The 15,621-nt window shown below is 45.5% G+C and overlaps 1 protein-coding gene across 1 annotated transcript in view; it reads left to right on the forward strand.

Moving 5' to 3' along the window:
• The window catches only part of fancm (FA complementation group M), a gene marked incomplete at its 5' end in the record, with an annotated part of 51,960 nt that extends 36,994 nt beyond the window's left edge, over positions 1–14,966 (forward strand). Inside the window, 10 exons of the mRNA XM_080011990.1 lie at positions 4,878–7,032; positions 7,326–7,414; positions 9,551–9,667; positions 10,021–10,183; positions 10,466–10,572; positions 10,809–11,293; positions 11,387–11,480; positions 11,984–12,290; positions 12,754–13,048; positions 14,544–14,966. Of these exons, the coding sequence (XP_079868116.1) occupies positions 4,878–7,032; positions 7,326–7,414; positions 9,551–9,667; positions 10,021–10,183; positions 10,466–10,572; positions 10,809–11,293; positions 11,387–11,480; positions 11,984–12,290; positions 12,754–13,048; positions 14,544–14,667 (3,936 nt within the window). The 3' untranslated portion in view covers positions 14,668–14,966. The remainder of the gene's footprint in view (positions 1–4,877; positions 7,033–7,325; positions 7,415–9,550; positions 9,668–10,020; positions 10,184–10,465; positions 10,573–10,808; positions 11,294–11,386; positions 11,481–11,983; positions 12,291–12,753; positions 13,049–14,543) is intronic.
• Positions 14,967–15,621: the final 655 nt, after the last annotated feature.

Below are 15,621 nucleotides of genomic sequence, written 5' to 3' on the forward strand. Positions count from 1 at the left end.
TCTTTTTTGTTTTGTTCGTTTTGCGCCATCACAAGGGTCTTAAAATGTACTTTCTCTGTCGTTGTTAAAAACCGATTACACAAACTTTAGATATTGCGTATATTTGTTACGTAAGGAGGAGGAAAAAAACACAGCTTACCAAACAGAAGCGGGCACAATGAAGTCAGCTGAGTTGCATGTGAACAGGGGGGGGGGGGGGTGTGATTTGATGATTTGATGATTTGCTAAAGAATGTCAGGCAGATATCTGGCACAGTAGACCAGCTCTGCAGAGGCGTCATGGTTCTCATTGTCAAAAAAAAAATAAATAAAAAGTTCAGGCGATGTACGTCACTGCTGGGCCATCTTCTTTTTTTTTTGGGTTTAAAAATAAAATACCACAGCGGTTCCGTCGATTTGAGCGCAGAACGGTTAAGACTTTGGGGACAGGCTTCTGAGAAAAGCAGACAAAGGGCATTCTACAACTGGGAGTGTGCGGTCATTTTGTCTCCACTTTGTGCGTCCAAAAATACCTCTTGTAGGGCACCACAAGAAACCTTTTCTGTTTCAGTTGCCACTTTTTTATTTTTCCGCCTACAATGATGATGGGGGTGAGGTGTAAACATTTAAGCCCTAATAATCTTTTTTTTTTTTTATACCGAGTGCTTGTTTGAGTGTCGGGACCAGGTGCCTTCACCAATGACGTTAAGTGTGTGTACATCTTAAATATCCATCCATCCGCCTTTTTTTTTTTTTTTCTCCCTGCCTGCTGACCTATCACACAGGTCTCTGCTGGGATTAGTTCACCTCTCGTGGAAATCCTCTTCTGTCAGGCTGTGCGGGTTCGGTTCACTGGCCCCGGAAAGCCTCTGTAGCCGAAATGATCCGGATGCTTGGCGGAAGATGGAAAATTATTCACAGACTGTCAGAGGTTTTAGGAAAGGCCGTTCAAGTGACGTGAGATGGGTTTTTTTTATTCGCCTGTTCTTACACTCGAGTGAGCGAAAAAGAGAGGGGTTGGTTTTTTCCCCACAACGCCGCGTAATAATTCTCTCCGTAATGCGTACTCCTACCCCCTGTTTACTGTTTCCTTAGAAAAATCACAGTGTTGCCCTTTTACACACTTCTGATTTGGCTCCGTTGTAAATGAAAGATAGATCTGGTCCAAGCAAAATGTTCTCGCAAAGTATTAGAGCTTAACCTTCACCGCCTGTTATTGCACAAGATGCATAAAGACGTGGATAAAGGCCCAAAATTTCCCAAATCCTGCTAATTGGGTCCAACGCTATGGTAAAAGTGGGCAGTGCTAGATGTGAGCCAGTTTGTTTATTATTTGGCCTTAGGTCAGTGTAAGCACACTAGACGGGAATACAAATCGATTGACCCATATGAACAGAAAAACACAGGCACAGTTTTCAATATCACACACAGGGATGGAATGAAAAGACATAATAACCAGGAATTAATGTGTGCAATCAATTTAACAATACTGTATATACTGTATATGGAACTGTTTATAGTAAAGCATTTGTCACATAATGTTCAATGCAGAAAGACCTAACACAAGATTCAAGATGTTATTTTTCACATACATATACATACGGTGATACATATATACGCAGTGAAATGTCGTGACACCCGGTGATTACGCACAATAAGCTCTATAAGCTCTAAAAATACTAAAACACACAAGTACTGTAAAATAAGTACAAAATTCCGGTTAATTGTATTTGTAGCTTGCACTTAAGATGAGATAAAAGAACACTTCATTAACCCAGGACTCATTTTCAGGATAATATGTCAAGGTTGCCTTGTTTTGTTTTGTTTTTTACCGGTCGAAAATGACATTGTAATTGTAAAATTTCTATACATTCATACGAGGCCACACGTTGTGTATCAGCCAAAGGCATCAAATGCAACAGGTGGGATCGAGAGGTTGGAACGTGGAATACTATGATGTGATTGAGTCTTCTGTTTGGTGGCGCCGGCCTGAGGAGAGGCACGCTTGGTGTTTGAAATTAGACGACCCCGGGAACAAAAAAAGGATTTTATTCAAAAAGTTCAGGGGTTAGGGATTGAGGGGAGATAACGAAACTGGGATCGGTGTGTTCCTCTGGGAACGGGCGGGTCTACCGTCTCCCTTGGTTTCTAGTTGGATACCAAGCAGCAAGGAAAAGAGTTTGAGGTAGGTATTTGAGGTGGTATTTGAGGTGGTATTTGATGTGGTATTTATCACATAGGTGTTATCTCAGGAGAAACCCTGTGCAATGCATCTTAAGCTATGTCTGTATTATAATTGTACACATTGCATCTCTCAGGTCATAGGCATTTGATTAAAAAAATAAAAATAAAAAAATTCTAACCACAGCACCCAGGTCTCCCAACTTTCCCTCGTTGGTTCAGGCCAAGTGTTAAAACAATTTTCCCTCTTATATTTCCTTTGCCCCACCCCCACACGCACCTTCGGCCTCCAGCTTCACCCAGAAACCCCGGAACCTTCATTGGCGGCCCTCTCCTGTCCGGGTGCGCCCAAAGCCCATGCTGAAGTTCCCCCCCCCGCGCAGCTCTGTCCCCCTTCATAATTTCTCTTCATGCCATGGAGACGCGGCGCCAGCCTCGTCCTCCATGTTGTGTAACCATTCTAGGAACGGTTACATAAAGACAGGAAGCTTTTAAAGTAGGCCAGGCTACGTTGACCTACATCTAGAGCCGATTCACGGAGCAGAGAGGAGCGGGACGGACATGGAGCGAGGAGTAGTTTTCATTACAAATTTGAGTCATAAAAGGGGGAAAAGGAGGCAAAAAAATAACTTGACAGCTATTGAGAGGGTTAATGGCTTCCCTGTCTTTCTCTTTATCTTTCTCTCGCTCTCTCTCTCTCTCTCTCGCTCTCTCTCTCTCTCTCTCTCTCCCTCTCGCACGCGTGTCTTTCTTTGCCTGTGTTTGTGTATTATTCGATCACGCCGGGCCTCCTAGTTGCCTTGTTCACCCTCGGATGAAATGGGAAGGAGGCGTGAAATAAACATCATTTCCCCTTCCCCGTTCCTGGACGCCACGAGCCCCGTCACCTTTCCAGACTGCGTTACCTTTCCGTCTTCATCGTGATCATTTATAAACTGTCTAACTGTCAACATTAATGCCGTTCAAATCAATCTTTACTCGTGTAAGGTTTTTCCTGTAAGAAAATGTATTGTTTGCTGACAATTTATTCCTTGTTTACACATAATCACCTGATAATTGCGGACCTCGCCCTTGTTTTGGAATTGCTCTAAGCATGCGCTCCAACATGCGCTCCAACCTGAATGACATCGATGTAAACATTTTTTTTTCATGAACAAATTGGCGGGTGAAAGTGCTGTTTTCGCGCATATTGGGGCAGTCGTGTATGTATTGTTTGTTGACATTTTATCTAATTGCAGGCCACACCTTTGTTTTGTTTGGATTGTGCTGGAAGATAAGGATTAGTAGATTTGAATGCATGCAATCCAACCTGCATGACATCGATCTAAATAGCGACTTAACTGAGGAGCAAACAAACCTGCTATGCATCTGCCTGCTTGCGGGTTGAGCTCCGCTTTCATACTTGTGTTGTTCTGGGACTGTGTAGTGAGTCATCGGCACATATTGGGGCAGTTGTGTAGGTAGAGCGTGTTTAAAAAAAAAAAAAAAAAAAAAAAAAAAAAAAAATCATAAAAGCCACCATTAAAAAGCACGAGGGTCCAGCACTTTAAAATGTTTGTGCTAAGTGACCTGTAGTAAAGAGGGGCACATCAGGGCCTTGTAAGACTAAAAAGCTGTGTGTGTGTGTGTGTGTGTGTGTGTGTGTGTGTGTGTGTGTGTGTGTGTGTGTGTGTGTGTGTGTGTGTGTGTGTGTGTGTGTGTGTGTGTGTGTGTGTGTGTGTGTGTGTGTGTGTGTGTGTGTGCGTGTGTGCGCGTGTGTCCGTGCGCTGCAGCTTATGCCTGTGGTTGAAAACAGCTGTCTGAAAGAATAAAGGCTTCCACCAGCTGTTTAGCTGCCGAGGCACAAAGATTCACACTCACTGGATGGGTTTCATACAGTCTGCAGTCGCGCGCTTTTCATTTTCATATTTTCCTTTTTCGTTTTAGTGCAGTTCATCCCTTCCCATCGCCTAACCACGCCAGTCCTTCATCATTTCCTCGTACATCAATCTCTCTCTTCCACTCGAACCTCCCTTCCGTTCTCCTTCTCTTTCACGGCATTAATTCCACCATCTCCCTTCCACCGTGTGCGTGTTCCTTCCCACGCATCGAGTCACCTGCTTCCTGCCTCGCATGCTCCCAAGCCGCTAGATTTTGTGGCACCCGACAGGCCCAGGCAGGGAACCACTTCAGATCCATCACTTCCAGGTCACATGGATCCCGCTAATGGAAAGAAACAGCGAGTGGCAGATGACGATTATTATGTTCATATGTTGATGTGTGCGAGATGGGCGAGAGCAGGAGTGGCGTGGGGAGGTGATGACAGCTTGAATACCATGTGAGCCCTGATCGAAATGTGTAAAATACGAAGAAATTAATCATAACGTCAGAAATACTTATCCGTGGCGACACATATTTTCCTTTTACGTATTGTTTTGATCCATCCGAGATGTGACTGACCAGACAGCAGCACCCTGTTTCGATTGGTGAAACGCTTACAGTAAGGCGCATGTGTGTGTAAAAAAAAAAAAATTTAAAATTTAAATTAAAAAAAGCACCATTAAATACCCAGAGTACTTAAAAATGTTTGAGAACCACTGTGCCAGATGACCTGCTAGTAAAGAGGGACACATCAGGGCCTTTCATAACTCAAAAGCCGTGTGTGTGTGTGTGTGTGTGTGTGTGTGTGTGTGTGCGTGTGCATGCATGCGCATGTACTTGGGTGCATATCTTTTGCAGGGAGAATGCAGTTACGAAAAGGAGCTCCTTCCACACCTCCACCACGCTGATGTTCACGGGCTGGTGGACAAGATACCCAAAAGCAAGAAAGAGAAGAGCACCAAGACCCGCACCGCAGCCCCCAAAAGCAAGACAAAGTCCTCCCACCTCTTCTCGTCTAGACCCGAGTGTACTGATCAGAAAGGGGAAAGGGGCGATGCAGCCCTAGAACTCAACGGTATAAGCGACAAGCTTCCTGCAGGGAGTGAAAGCGAGAAGGCGTTTGCCGACTTGGACGAGGACTGTCTCGTGGTGGAGCCGGACCACGCGGCTCCTCCAGAGGTTCGGGTCGCGAAAACACACAGCGCAGTCAGTGACCTCCCCGGTTCGGACAACCGCGAGCCGAGTCAGGAAGAAGACATCGAATTTCGGGACATGTTTTACCTTCCAGAACGGGACGCCGCCGCTGCCGCCCGCTCCTCTGCCGAATCCCGCCCCGAGAGGCGGAACGCAGGAAGTCTGAGGGCGATACTCGCCAACGTGGCGGAGCTCCTGTCCAGGTCTCCGCCGCCGCTGGCCTTGGACTTGGAGGACGCCCTGCGGGACGCGGGGCCGCAAGCCTCGACCGGCGCGGTGCTCCCTCCCTCCCCGGATCAGGCGGTGAAGGACTTGGAGCGAAATCAGCCGTTCCAGGTCACATTTGACCTGGACGGGGATGATGATGATGATGATGATGTTGCCGACGTTACCGATAACGACTTCATGATGTACGAGGATGGCGGGAGCTCCGCCTGCGCTGATGCGGATGAAGATGCGACAGGCGAAGAAGGCGGCGGATTCTGTCCCGACCGGCGTCACCAGCCGCCGCAGCCGCTCCTTTCCCCTCACGCCCCGCCTGCCTCCCAACCTCCCGACCGCCAGGCGGAAAAAGCGCCTCAGAGCCCGAGCTGGGATGAGGTTTTCGGAGACGACGACGCCGTCGATACGGCGGGGGGCGACGATGAAATTGGTAAAAAAGATGGCGGTGATTCCGCGTGGGGGGTGTTTGGTGGGAACGCCGAAAAGGGGAAGGACGTCGAAAATAAGAGTCCTGACGGAGAGCCATGGGACGACGTTGACTTTGAGGAAATGACAGATGATAATGTTGTGGAGCCCGTGACTCGGCACCACCGGCCCCCGGCCGAGCGGCACGCCGCCGCTGGGGCGGACGACAGCATTGATCTCTTTGGCGACGACGAGGCCTTGCTGCGAATGACCATCCCAGATATCCCCACTCCCGAAGACTGCGTCACGCCCGACGCCTCGCCTCGGTCTGAAGTCCAAACAGAACGTACATCCAGCGCCTCCCACGCGTGTGCCCCTCTCAGCGTTATTGGAACCACAGACTTATCTCACGGCAAACATGGACTCCACATGACACTGTCCCCGGAGGCTGCCGGCGCAAACAATGCAAAGCACATAATGCCGACCTCACGCAGCCCTACGCACGCACGCACAGCAAACACCGACCGCGCGATCAATCGCCATAGGAGAAACCAGGAAAACACAATAAAAACTTGCAGCGATAGGGAACATGTAGCGGACGAATCCACGGCAGAAAGGTTAAACGGCACCGGCGATGTCTCTGCTGCCGCTGGCCGGCGAAACTCTGATTCCTTCGACTCCTCCCATGACCTCTTCTCCGTCAATTTTGACCTTGGCTATTCGCTGGAGGACTCGGAGGACGAAGCCGGTGAGGACGTCGTTCCCGTCGTTTCTGCTCCGTCCGTTACCGCTCCATCCGGGCCGGCAACCCGAGAACCCAGGCCGGCGTCCGCGGCGCCTCCGTCGACCGTCTCTGCCTCCTCCACGCCGCTCCGCGGGTTCCGCAGACCCGTTTCCATGACGTCGCGCGAGGCCCGGTTATCCACCCCGCTACCTCAGCCGTGGCCCCAACGCCGAGACATTAGTTCGGTCCTGGCCCCGCCTTTGACCTCTGAGGGCGGGGCCTGCCTCCCGTCTCCGATCCGATCACGGGATGTTACGCGGACTGCCACGCCCGGTCCCTCGTCCTCACTGTCCAATTTGAAAAGGAAACAACGGGAGAGTCCCGCCAGTTTGGTCGAGAGGTCAAAGAGCATGGGGGAGGGTCGGTGGCAGGGAGCGGTTTGCTTGTTCAACTCTCCTCCTCGTGCAGGTGTGTTGGCTCCAACTGTCTTATCTTTTATACTTGTACATTGAACACAATTTAGCATCATTTATTTCAATGGATTTTGTTCTTCAGCATAGAAATTACATATATTTTCTGTCAAACACTCACAGTAACCCCTCGTTTTGAAGCTTCTATTGTTCTTCACTTACTCTTTAGTAATTAAAGACAGTTATTAAAAACTGTGTTTAAACTGCGCATGGGGAATTCTTTTTTTTTTTTTTTTTTTCCAAAATTCGGAGCAGCTCTCAACGCTTTTCTGTGTCTCACCTCCTCCCCAGGACTGTCTCACAGTGACAGCGAGGAGGACGTTTTGGTCCATAAAAGAAGACACAAGACCAAGGCAAAGCTGTTCTCCTCTCCAGAAGAGGTGACTCTCTTTGATTCACACAGTTAAGACGTGTTTCGAATAAATGACTTTGTTTTGATGCGCGGCGTGTTTGCGCTTAATGGCCAAAGCATCGATTACGTTAGAAGGGCACTTCCATGAAAAACAAGCGTAAAGAAATGTCCCGGCAGCTTCATTAGAGCTCATCACTCCAACACGCTGGATACACAGTATACGATGCAGACTCAGGGGGGAATTCAATCTAATTGTGCATCAATCGGGCCGCTCCCTGCGCCGGCTCGGAGCCCGGTTCAAAAAAGATTGTGTATTGCTCGAATGATACGACAGCGCAAACACGCCCATAACGTTTTGCCGCCGAGTGGAAAATCTGCGATTGCGGATCCGCGGAGATGCGAGGATTCAAAAAAATAATAATAATTTTTGACTTTGTATTTTTAGGTTTACCTGTATGTGCAGTGACAAAACATTGAAATAGTATGAGTACATCTACAGTGGGGGAAATGATTATTTGATCCCTCACTGATTTTGTAAGTTTGCCCACTGACCAAGAAATGAACGGTCTATAATTTTAGTGGTAATTTTTGGTAGGTTTATTATAGCAGTGAGAGACAGAATATCAAAAAGAAAATCCAGAAAATCACATAAAAAAAGATGTAAATTATTTTATTTTATATTTATTTCATTGAGTGAAATAAGTATTTGATCCCCTACCAACCATAAAGAATTGTGGCTCCCACAGATTAGTCCTCTCGCTTTAAGAAAGTACTCCTAATCTCAACTCGTTACCTGTATAAAAGAGACCTGTCTCAAATCTAGCTTTTAGTTGTGTTTTCGATATCTTTTGAGTCTGATAGGAATTATAGAACGGTTGATTAACGTTTACAAAGCCTTTTTTGTACAATCAATTATTCAAAGTCTCAACAAGTTGCTTTTGGAGTGCGTTTTGAAAACCACCACCAAGTGCTGCCCGTTCTGCTACCTACAGATGCTGTGACCGTAATAATAAAAAATATTATTTACAGATCACTGGAAAGGCCGGGGCGTGACATCCCTTATACATGCGCTTCAGTTGCACCAGCTCTCTGAGGACAATCGCACAGCGCTGTCTTTTTTTGCATTTTTTCTTTTGCCTTTTAAAAAAAATAAATATTAAATTTAAATATTTTAGTCTCCGTGCAGTTTTCACTAGGTTTCTGCAGACGGTCATATTTTCAATCTAACTGCGTGTGATTATTAGCATCATATTTTTGCAACGATGTTCATTTGCATAGAAAGGGGCCAATTTTGTGCCAAATGTATGAATAATACCTCATTTAAACAAGCGCAAATATTTTATTTTTATGACAACACAGTCAGCGGTGCATTTCACCATTTGCTCGCTTTTTCTGTTATTTGCGCAGGTTTAGCCGGTGCAATCCATTTGTGAATTCGCACCTCAGACTTTCCAATTATCCATTATCTGCCATCTCCTTGGTGCCTGGAGTTGGCATGGCAACCTTTATATCAAGACAACCAAGCAGATATATAATAGAAGGACGGATGCATACGGTCTTCTCCCAGGTGGATCTTTTGTTTGAAAAAGATGAACATAACAATGAAAGAAGTCTCTTTATTTGGCTCGTCTTCATACATTGTCGACCAAACTGCCTATTGACCGTTATGAGACTACCTACACTCTAAACTAGCTCAAGCATTGAAGGTGTGTGCTTTGTATATTTGTGAGATCTTGAGTGATGTGGATTCTCCTCTGCTAGTGAAGAGGAAAAGGGCTGCAACACTTAATATAGTAAGTTTAATCAAAATATAATTCCTGTGTGTGTTTGTGTGTGTGTTTATCTAAATATAATTATTATAGAAGACAAAAAATATATATTATACGTTGTGTGTATAATATACATACAACATAATATATATTTTTTGTCTTATATAATTATATATTATATTCTAATGTCATACAAATTCTATAAAAATAAATAAATATATATATATATATATATATATATATATATATATATATATAAAAAATAGATATATCTATTTTATATCTATTTTTTTATTTTTACGGAATTGTTGTATGAAATTTTCGATCCAAATTTTCAAACATTTTGTGATTTTATGCGTGATTTAATTGTATTTTTTTATACAATTTCTTCTCAGTCTGATGCAACCGAGGAGAGGGCTCTGTCGGATGACGACTTTGAAAACGACTCGGTCTTACGCAAGCCCAGAGCAGCGAGACCCGTGAGGCCTGGTGACCAGCGGCGCCAAACCAAGGTACAGGCGACCGACCGCCTTGGATGTTCAGTTTGTTTATTTTAACACTTTGAGCGGAGCACACTGCGTTCCCATTTCGGTCCTGCCAAAGCCCCCCCCCCCCCAACTGCGTCCTAAGCCATGTTCCTGCTGTCATAATAAACGGAGGAAAAAACACAATGGGCTCCCAAATCAAGATTAAATATTTAAGAAAGAAATCTCGTCAAGCAGTCAAATTAAATACCTTCTGTCAGCTTGATATTTTTCCAGCCTTTATTTTTTTCCCCCAGAAAATGTCAGATTGGATAATTATCTTATCACTGTCCTGGACGCTGTCGGCATCCGTTGACATTTTGCATTTTTCCCTTTGTGAGAAGGCCGCGCGTCAAGGGGGGCGTCACTTCCTGGACGAGGAAGCCGTGTTGTCGGGCGACGGGGAGGACGGGGCGTCGTCCGACGAAGAGGACGGCGAAGACCAGAACCGCTCTCTCGAAGGCTTCGTGGTGGACAACACACACTTCTCCCAGGGACTCAACGGTATCAGTGCTAAGAAAGCCCCAAAATGTGGTTCCCACGGGGGGAGAAAAGGCCCTTTGTGTGATGACGTATTTCACGCTTCACCAACATATCAAGTTCCCATTCAGTAATGACACGAACGTCTGATTGTTGTTTGAATAAAAAGTGACACACTTCTTCAAATGTTTGAAGTAGGTTTGAATGTGATTGACTTATTGATTCATTGATTCATCGATTCATTGATTGATTTGACTCATGCAAATGATCACATCATGGCCTCTGTGTCTTATCCCATTTCGATAGACTCTGAGATGCAGGAGATGTACCTGAAGTCCGTGAGGAGCCCTGTGGTCGGTGGCAAATTCAAGATGGTCTACAAAACCTCCCACAAAATGGACATTTTCTCCCAGGTGCTTATTTAACAAATATTACAATTTTAGTGCTGTTCTCCGCTGGGATCAAATTAAAATAAAGGCCTTTCAGATTTGGCTTCACAAGGCAAATAATTTCCTCTGGAAGTCTCGATTTTGTGAAATATCAAGTGTTGATGAACTGTTTTATAAAACTACTTTTATATGTTTCACTTGGAAATTAAACTAAGCGATAGTGTCGTCTTAAAGTGTTTCGTCAACAACCATCTTCCCAGGTTCCGGAGATGGACGAAACGTATGCAGAAGACAGCTTCGTGGTCGGCACCGATGAGGAGGAGCTGGAGAGCGACTTGGAGGAAGGAGAAGAGGCCGTGATCGACCTGATCCCTGAGGACTCTTACGTGGACGGGAGGAGGCAGTACGCCACCCGGCGCCGAGCTCTCCTGCGAAACATCAAGTCGAAAGCCGTGTCCGGTGACGGCACCGAGGCCGGACTGAAACGGCCACAACAAACACACAAGCGCACCCGGATCATATGCCTGGAGGACTCCAGCGAGGAGGAGGCTGAGGCGACCGTCAAAGAGAAAAGTCAGAGGATGGAGGGCGCCGTTGCCGCCCCCCTCAGGCCGCCGGCGGTACAACAGGACCCGACGTTAAACAACCCCCCGCAACAGCAGAAAGCTTCGTCTTCCTCCTCTACCATAGCGGCCAAAATCTCGTCGCTCAGCAGGGGGGAGGAAGGACCGACCCACGAGGAGAGGTAATCCTACTTCAAATTCTGATCGCGCCACACGCCCGTGAGACGCGACCATCTCTTCCTCAACCCGGACGTTGTGTCTGCGCTGTCCTGCAGGTGTCGCCAGAGGCTACAAAACCAGGCTCAGCTCTCTGACCAGCTGGACTTTGAGGAGTCCGAGTCCCTGCTCGCCCCCCGGAAACCGCCACAGGTAGCGAGACACAGCACGTAGACATACATAGACATACACAGGTTCCCGTAAGGCCAAGCAAATATATCTTTAAAAATGGGGAATTAAATGGGTACACCGGATACTAAATGCAGCGTTGTGTCATCTAGATCAGTGATTCTCAATAGATCCTCAATTTTATACTAAGATTTTGTTGAATTTGATCATTAGATTAAGTCCAAACTTTCACACATTGATACTATAATAAGAGAGGTAACAGTGAAACTGTGATCAAAACGGTCATTATTGTACATTCTCTAATGGTGCTAGCATCTTGTTAATGAAATAATGGTGACGTTTAACTATTAAATCATTTTGCTGGGGACCCTCTGGAACCTCTTGAAGGATCCCTGGGGTCCCCGGGCCCCACGTTGAGAACCACCGAATCAACTACCAGAAAGGTATTCCGACAAAGCGTGTCTGACTTTAAATTGTTGAATCTCTCTACCCGGGGTCTTCCATCTGCCCCGACCTCCGATCCCCAGCCTGGCACGGGCGCCGGCGATCCTCCGTCTTCCTCCGGGTCCGTCTCCGTCCTGGTGGACAGCCGCTGCATCAGCGGCGCCGCCGAGCTGGTGACGGGCCTGCGCCAGCGCCACGGCCTCCGCGTGCACGTGTGCTCGCTAGACAGTGGCTACTTCGTGGTGAGCGGGCGCATGGCCGTGGAGCGCCACGCGCAGTCGGATTTGGCGGCGATGACGCACCGCAAGCGCCTGGCTGAGAGGGTGACGAGCTTGCAGCGCCTGTTCGAGCGCGTGTGCCTGGTGGTTGAGAAAGATCGCACCAAGCCAGGTGGGTGGGGATCGCATCTGACGACGTTTGATGATGGAGGTTGGATGCCATATTTCCTGGGTTTTTTTTTTTTTTTTTTTTTCCATCTTTTCTGTTTTTCCTTTGAATTCAGTATTCATTCGTGTGTGGGTGTTTGACATTTTTCCAAGCATTTCAGCATGATTTATACTTGGAAATCTTCATATCGTGCCACTGAATTAATTCTGACTGCGTACGAGAATATGAACACAATGAATGGAAGCTTCATAATGGAGCAAGCTGAAGTAATACAACGTCCCCACATTATGTTATTGAAAGCCCCGTGACGGCAGAATTTTTGATCGGCTACTTCCAAATGAATTATTCATTGGGTTTACACAACAGTCGAGAGACCAAAAAAAAAGGAAAGAAAGGTATACGTTTCAGATTATAATCATCATTATTATCTCTTTGTATTCTCCCAATGGCGCCTCTCATATCCCAGGCGAGGCATCGCGTCCGTTCCTGCGGACGCGGTACTACGACGGCACGGTAGCGGCGCTGGTGCGCGCCGGGGTGCGTCTGCTGTGGAGCGACAGCCTGGAGGAGAGCGCCGCCCTGCTGGCGGACCTGGCCCACCTGGAGCAGCGGAAAGGCCAAGGCATCGCTGTGCCCTGCGAGGTCAAAGGTCAGCACCAGCGGCAAGCCCTGCAGTTCTACCTGACGATGCCGGGGCTCAACTACGTCCAGGCCCTGAACATCAGCCACAACTTCAGGTCCATAGCCCAGTTCATCAACAGGTGAAGGAAATATGCCCTGACTTGACAGGACTACAGGATCGAAATTGCACCTTGGATGAATAGAGTTTGATTTAAAGTGGTAATCCGTAAGATTGTTCTATTGAAAAGATGCCATATCATATGCTTTATTTAGCCTTATTATAAACAGCCATTCAAGGTATTTGCGTTACGTATGGGCTCCTCTACTGTAAACATGACCCATCGCGTATTTTACACATTTCACATTTCTAAATTTGACATTTTGGGTTTTTTTTCGCATAATATGAAAGTGTAGAACTAGAGCTTCTACTTGCGGGAATCAAGCAAATATTTTGGAAGCTATGACTTATCATCAGCCTTGAAAATTTTAGAAGCATTTCCAGACTTTTGCAGAACAAAATACACATTTAAAAACACAGATAGTGCTTTAAATGGTAACATCTGGATAGTGCTGTACACCCTCAAGGAGACAATGTTGAATGTGTTTTTACGGAATAATATTTGAGTCATACATTTATAGAAATATTTGAAAATGCATAATTGAAGTTAATCCTTTAATTTTAAGCATTTTTTGGGAATATCATTTTTCCATTCATGTCCATGCTCACTATGGTAGCATGACCCCTCTATTATTCAAAAACTTCTAAACATTCCCATTCCCTGCATTTATTGTTTTATAACAATGATAGTTTTTGAGAAAGTGGCACTTATCAGAACGCACACATGAAAACCTGTCACCAGGGGACATCAATACCTAGAATGCAATTGACGAGGTCCTCCCAGCCAGGAACTAAGCAATCTGGGAATTTGTGTTTTCTGGGAACACCCCGCTTTTTTATTACACAAAGAAGACGCAGTGTTGTCCGGGTTCATTTTATAACCTTATTTCATCAAAACGGTTTCACATTCCGACTTCACATCGCTAAGAATTTGGAAGGATTGCCTTGATCTGCGTGTTGGCACCAAAGGGAACGGTAAGGTCGCCGTCTGCGCTGTTTTGCAAGTTCAGCGAGTCGGTGAGTGACTTTTGTTTCACGGTGAAATGCTTCTGGATCAGGTAACCTTGACCTTTTAATATTCATATAATATTTAGAAATCAAACTCAGTTTTGAAAATTCCTTGAGAGATAGAAAACAACTTTAGGGATATACATCTGCTAAAATCTTTTTTTCTATAATTACATTTTTTATTATTATTATTTTTTTTATGTTTTTAACATCTAGCCAAAAGTAGGCTGCCCCAAAATGCCGGGTCTGTATCAGGTGGGTCACTGTTTCCGTTGGTGGCGGCAAGAATTTCCCAGCAAGAATGCACAGCATTTAATATCCCCACCACCTCAAACCTTTGAGAAAAGAATGTGAGCATCTTAGAAGACAAAAATGTTTCTGTTTCAGGTGGAATTTGTAATCCAACCAGCACAGAGGATCTTATGGATTGCCATTTTAATTGTTTTGGGTTTTTTTTGCTTGCAACCTCTCCTCAACCATCCTTTTTCACGCTCACTCCCCTTTCGCAGCTCCTTGGAGGCCATACAGAAGGGAGCAGGTGTGAGTCGATGCCGAGCAGAGGAGATCTATCGCTTTCTGCGCTACTCCTGTGACTCTTCCCTTATGAACACCTCCACAGCAAAGAAGAGCTAGCAGCAAAGAAGAGCAGTCTCTGCGCAAATTCTGCGTTCTAAGTTTAATACAGTCCCCCTTTGCACTTTATTCTTTGCAACTTCTACCATCCCAGGGTTAAAACGTAACACCTGCAGGATAAATGTGTGAATATTTTTTGACAGTAAGTATCAGTATCAACATAAGATCATCATAAGCTTTTCTGTTGTTACACAAGACTGACCCTTTTTTTTTTTACTATAACATGTATATTTAACTGAGCAATGTCGTCCTGAAAGACTTTGAAGCATTAGTCCAGATAACACCAAGGCAAAATCATGATTTGATAAAAATCTTTATCAGAAATTAATCAATATTTGATTTGATTAGATACTTAGCAAATGTATCTTGTACTTAATATGGAAGTAATGGATTCATTATATTGATTTCTATTTTTGGAATAAATAAAAGATCTTGAATCTTAAGTCAGAATGGCCTGGATTTTTTTTTTTTCCCCCCCAGAGCATTAACCCTGCAATATTCACCCATCACCACCAGAGGGCGTCGTTTCACTTAATGTGACTAAGGTCCAATAACGCCTTAAATGGACTGCATTTATACAGCGCTTTTCTAGTCACACGACTCGAAGTGCTTTACAGCGCATACTTCATTCATCGAGAACTGTCTTGCTCAAGGACACTTCAGCACACTGCAGGGAGGAGCCAGGGGCCGACCCCGCAGCCTTGCGATCGCTGGATAACCCGCTCTACTGCCTGAGCTACTGCCTCCAGAAACCTGCTCGTGCAAGAAAATTTTTCGAGACAAGCTATAATGAAATACTGTTGCATGGATTATTCAATTATTTTATCCTATTTCTGGTGGAGGACCTTCATATTGCATTTTTTCTTTGCCTATTTTTGATTTCCCCCCCAAATACTATACGGTATATAGTGAATGATACTTTGCAATAATAATAAAACGAAACTGTCTACAGTT

This window comes from Zeus faber (genome assembly GCF_960531495.2).
Source record: "Zeus faber genome assembly, chromosome: 13".
In the NCBI taxonomy this organism is placed as follows: domain Eukaryota; kingdom Metazoa; phylum Chordata; class Actinopteri; order Zeiformes; family Zeidae; genus Zeus; species Zeus faber.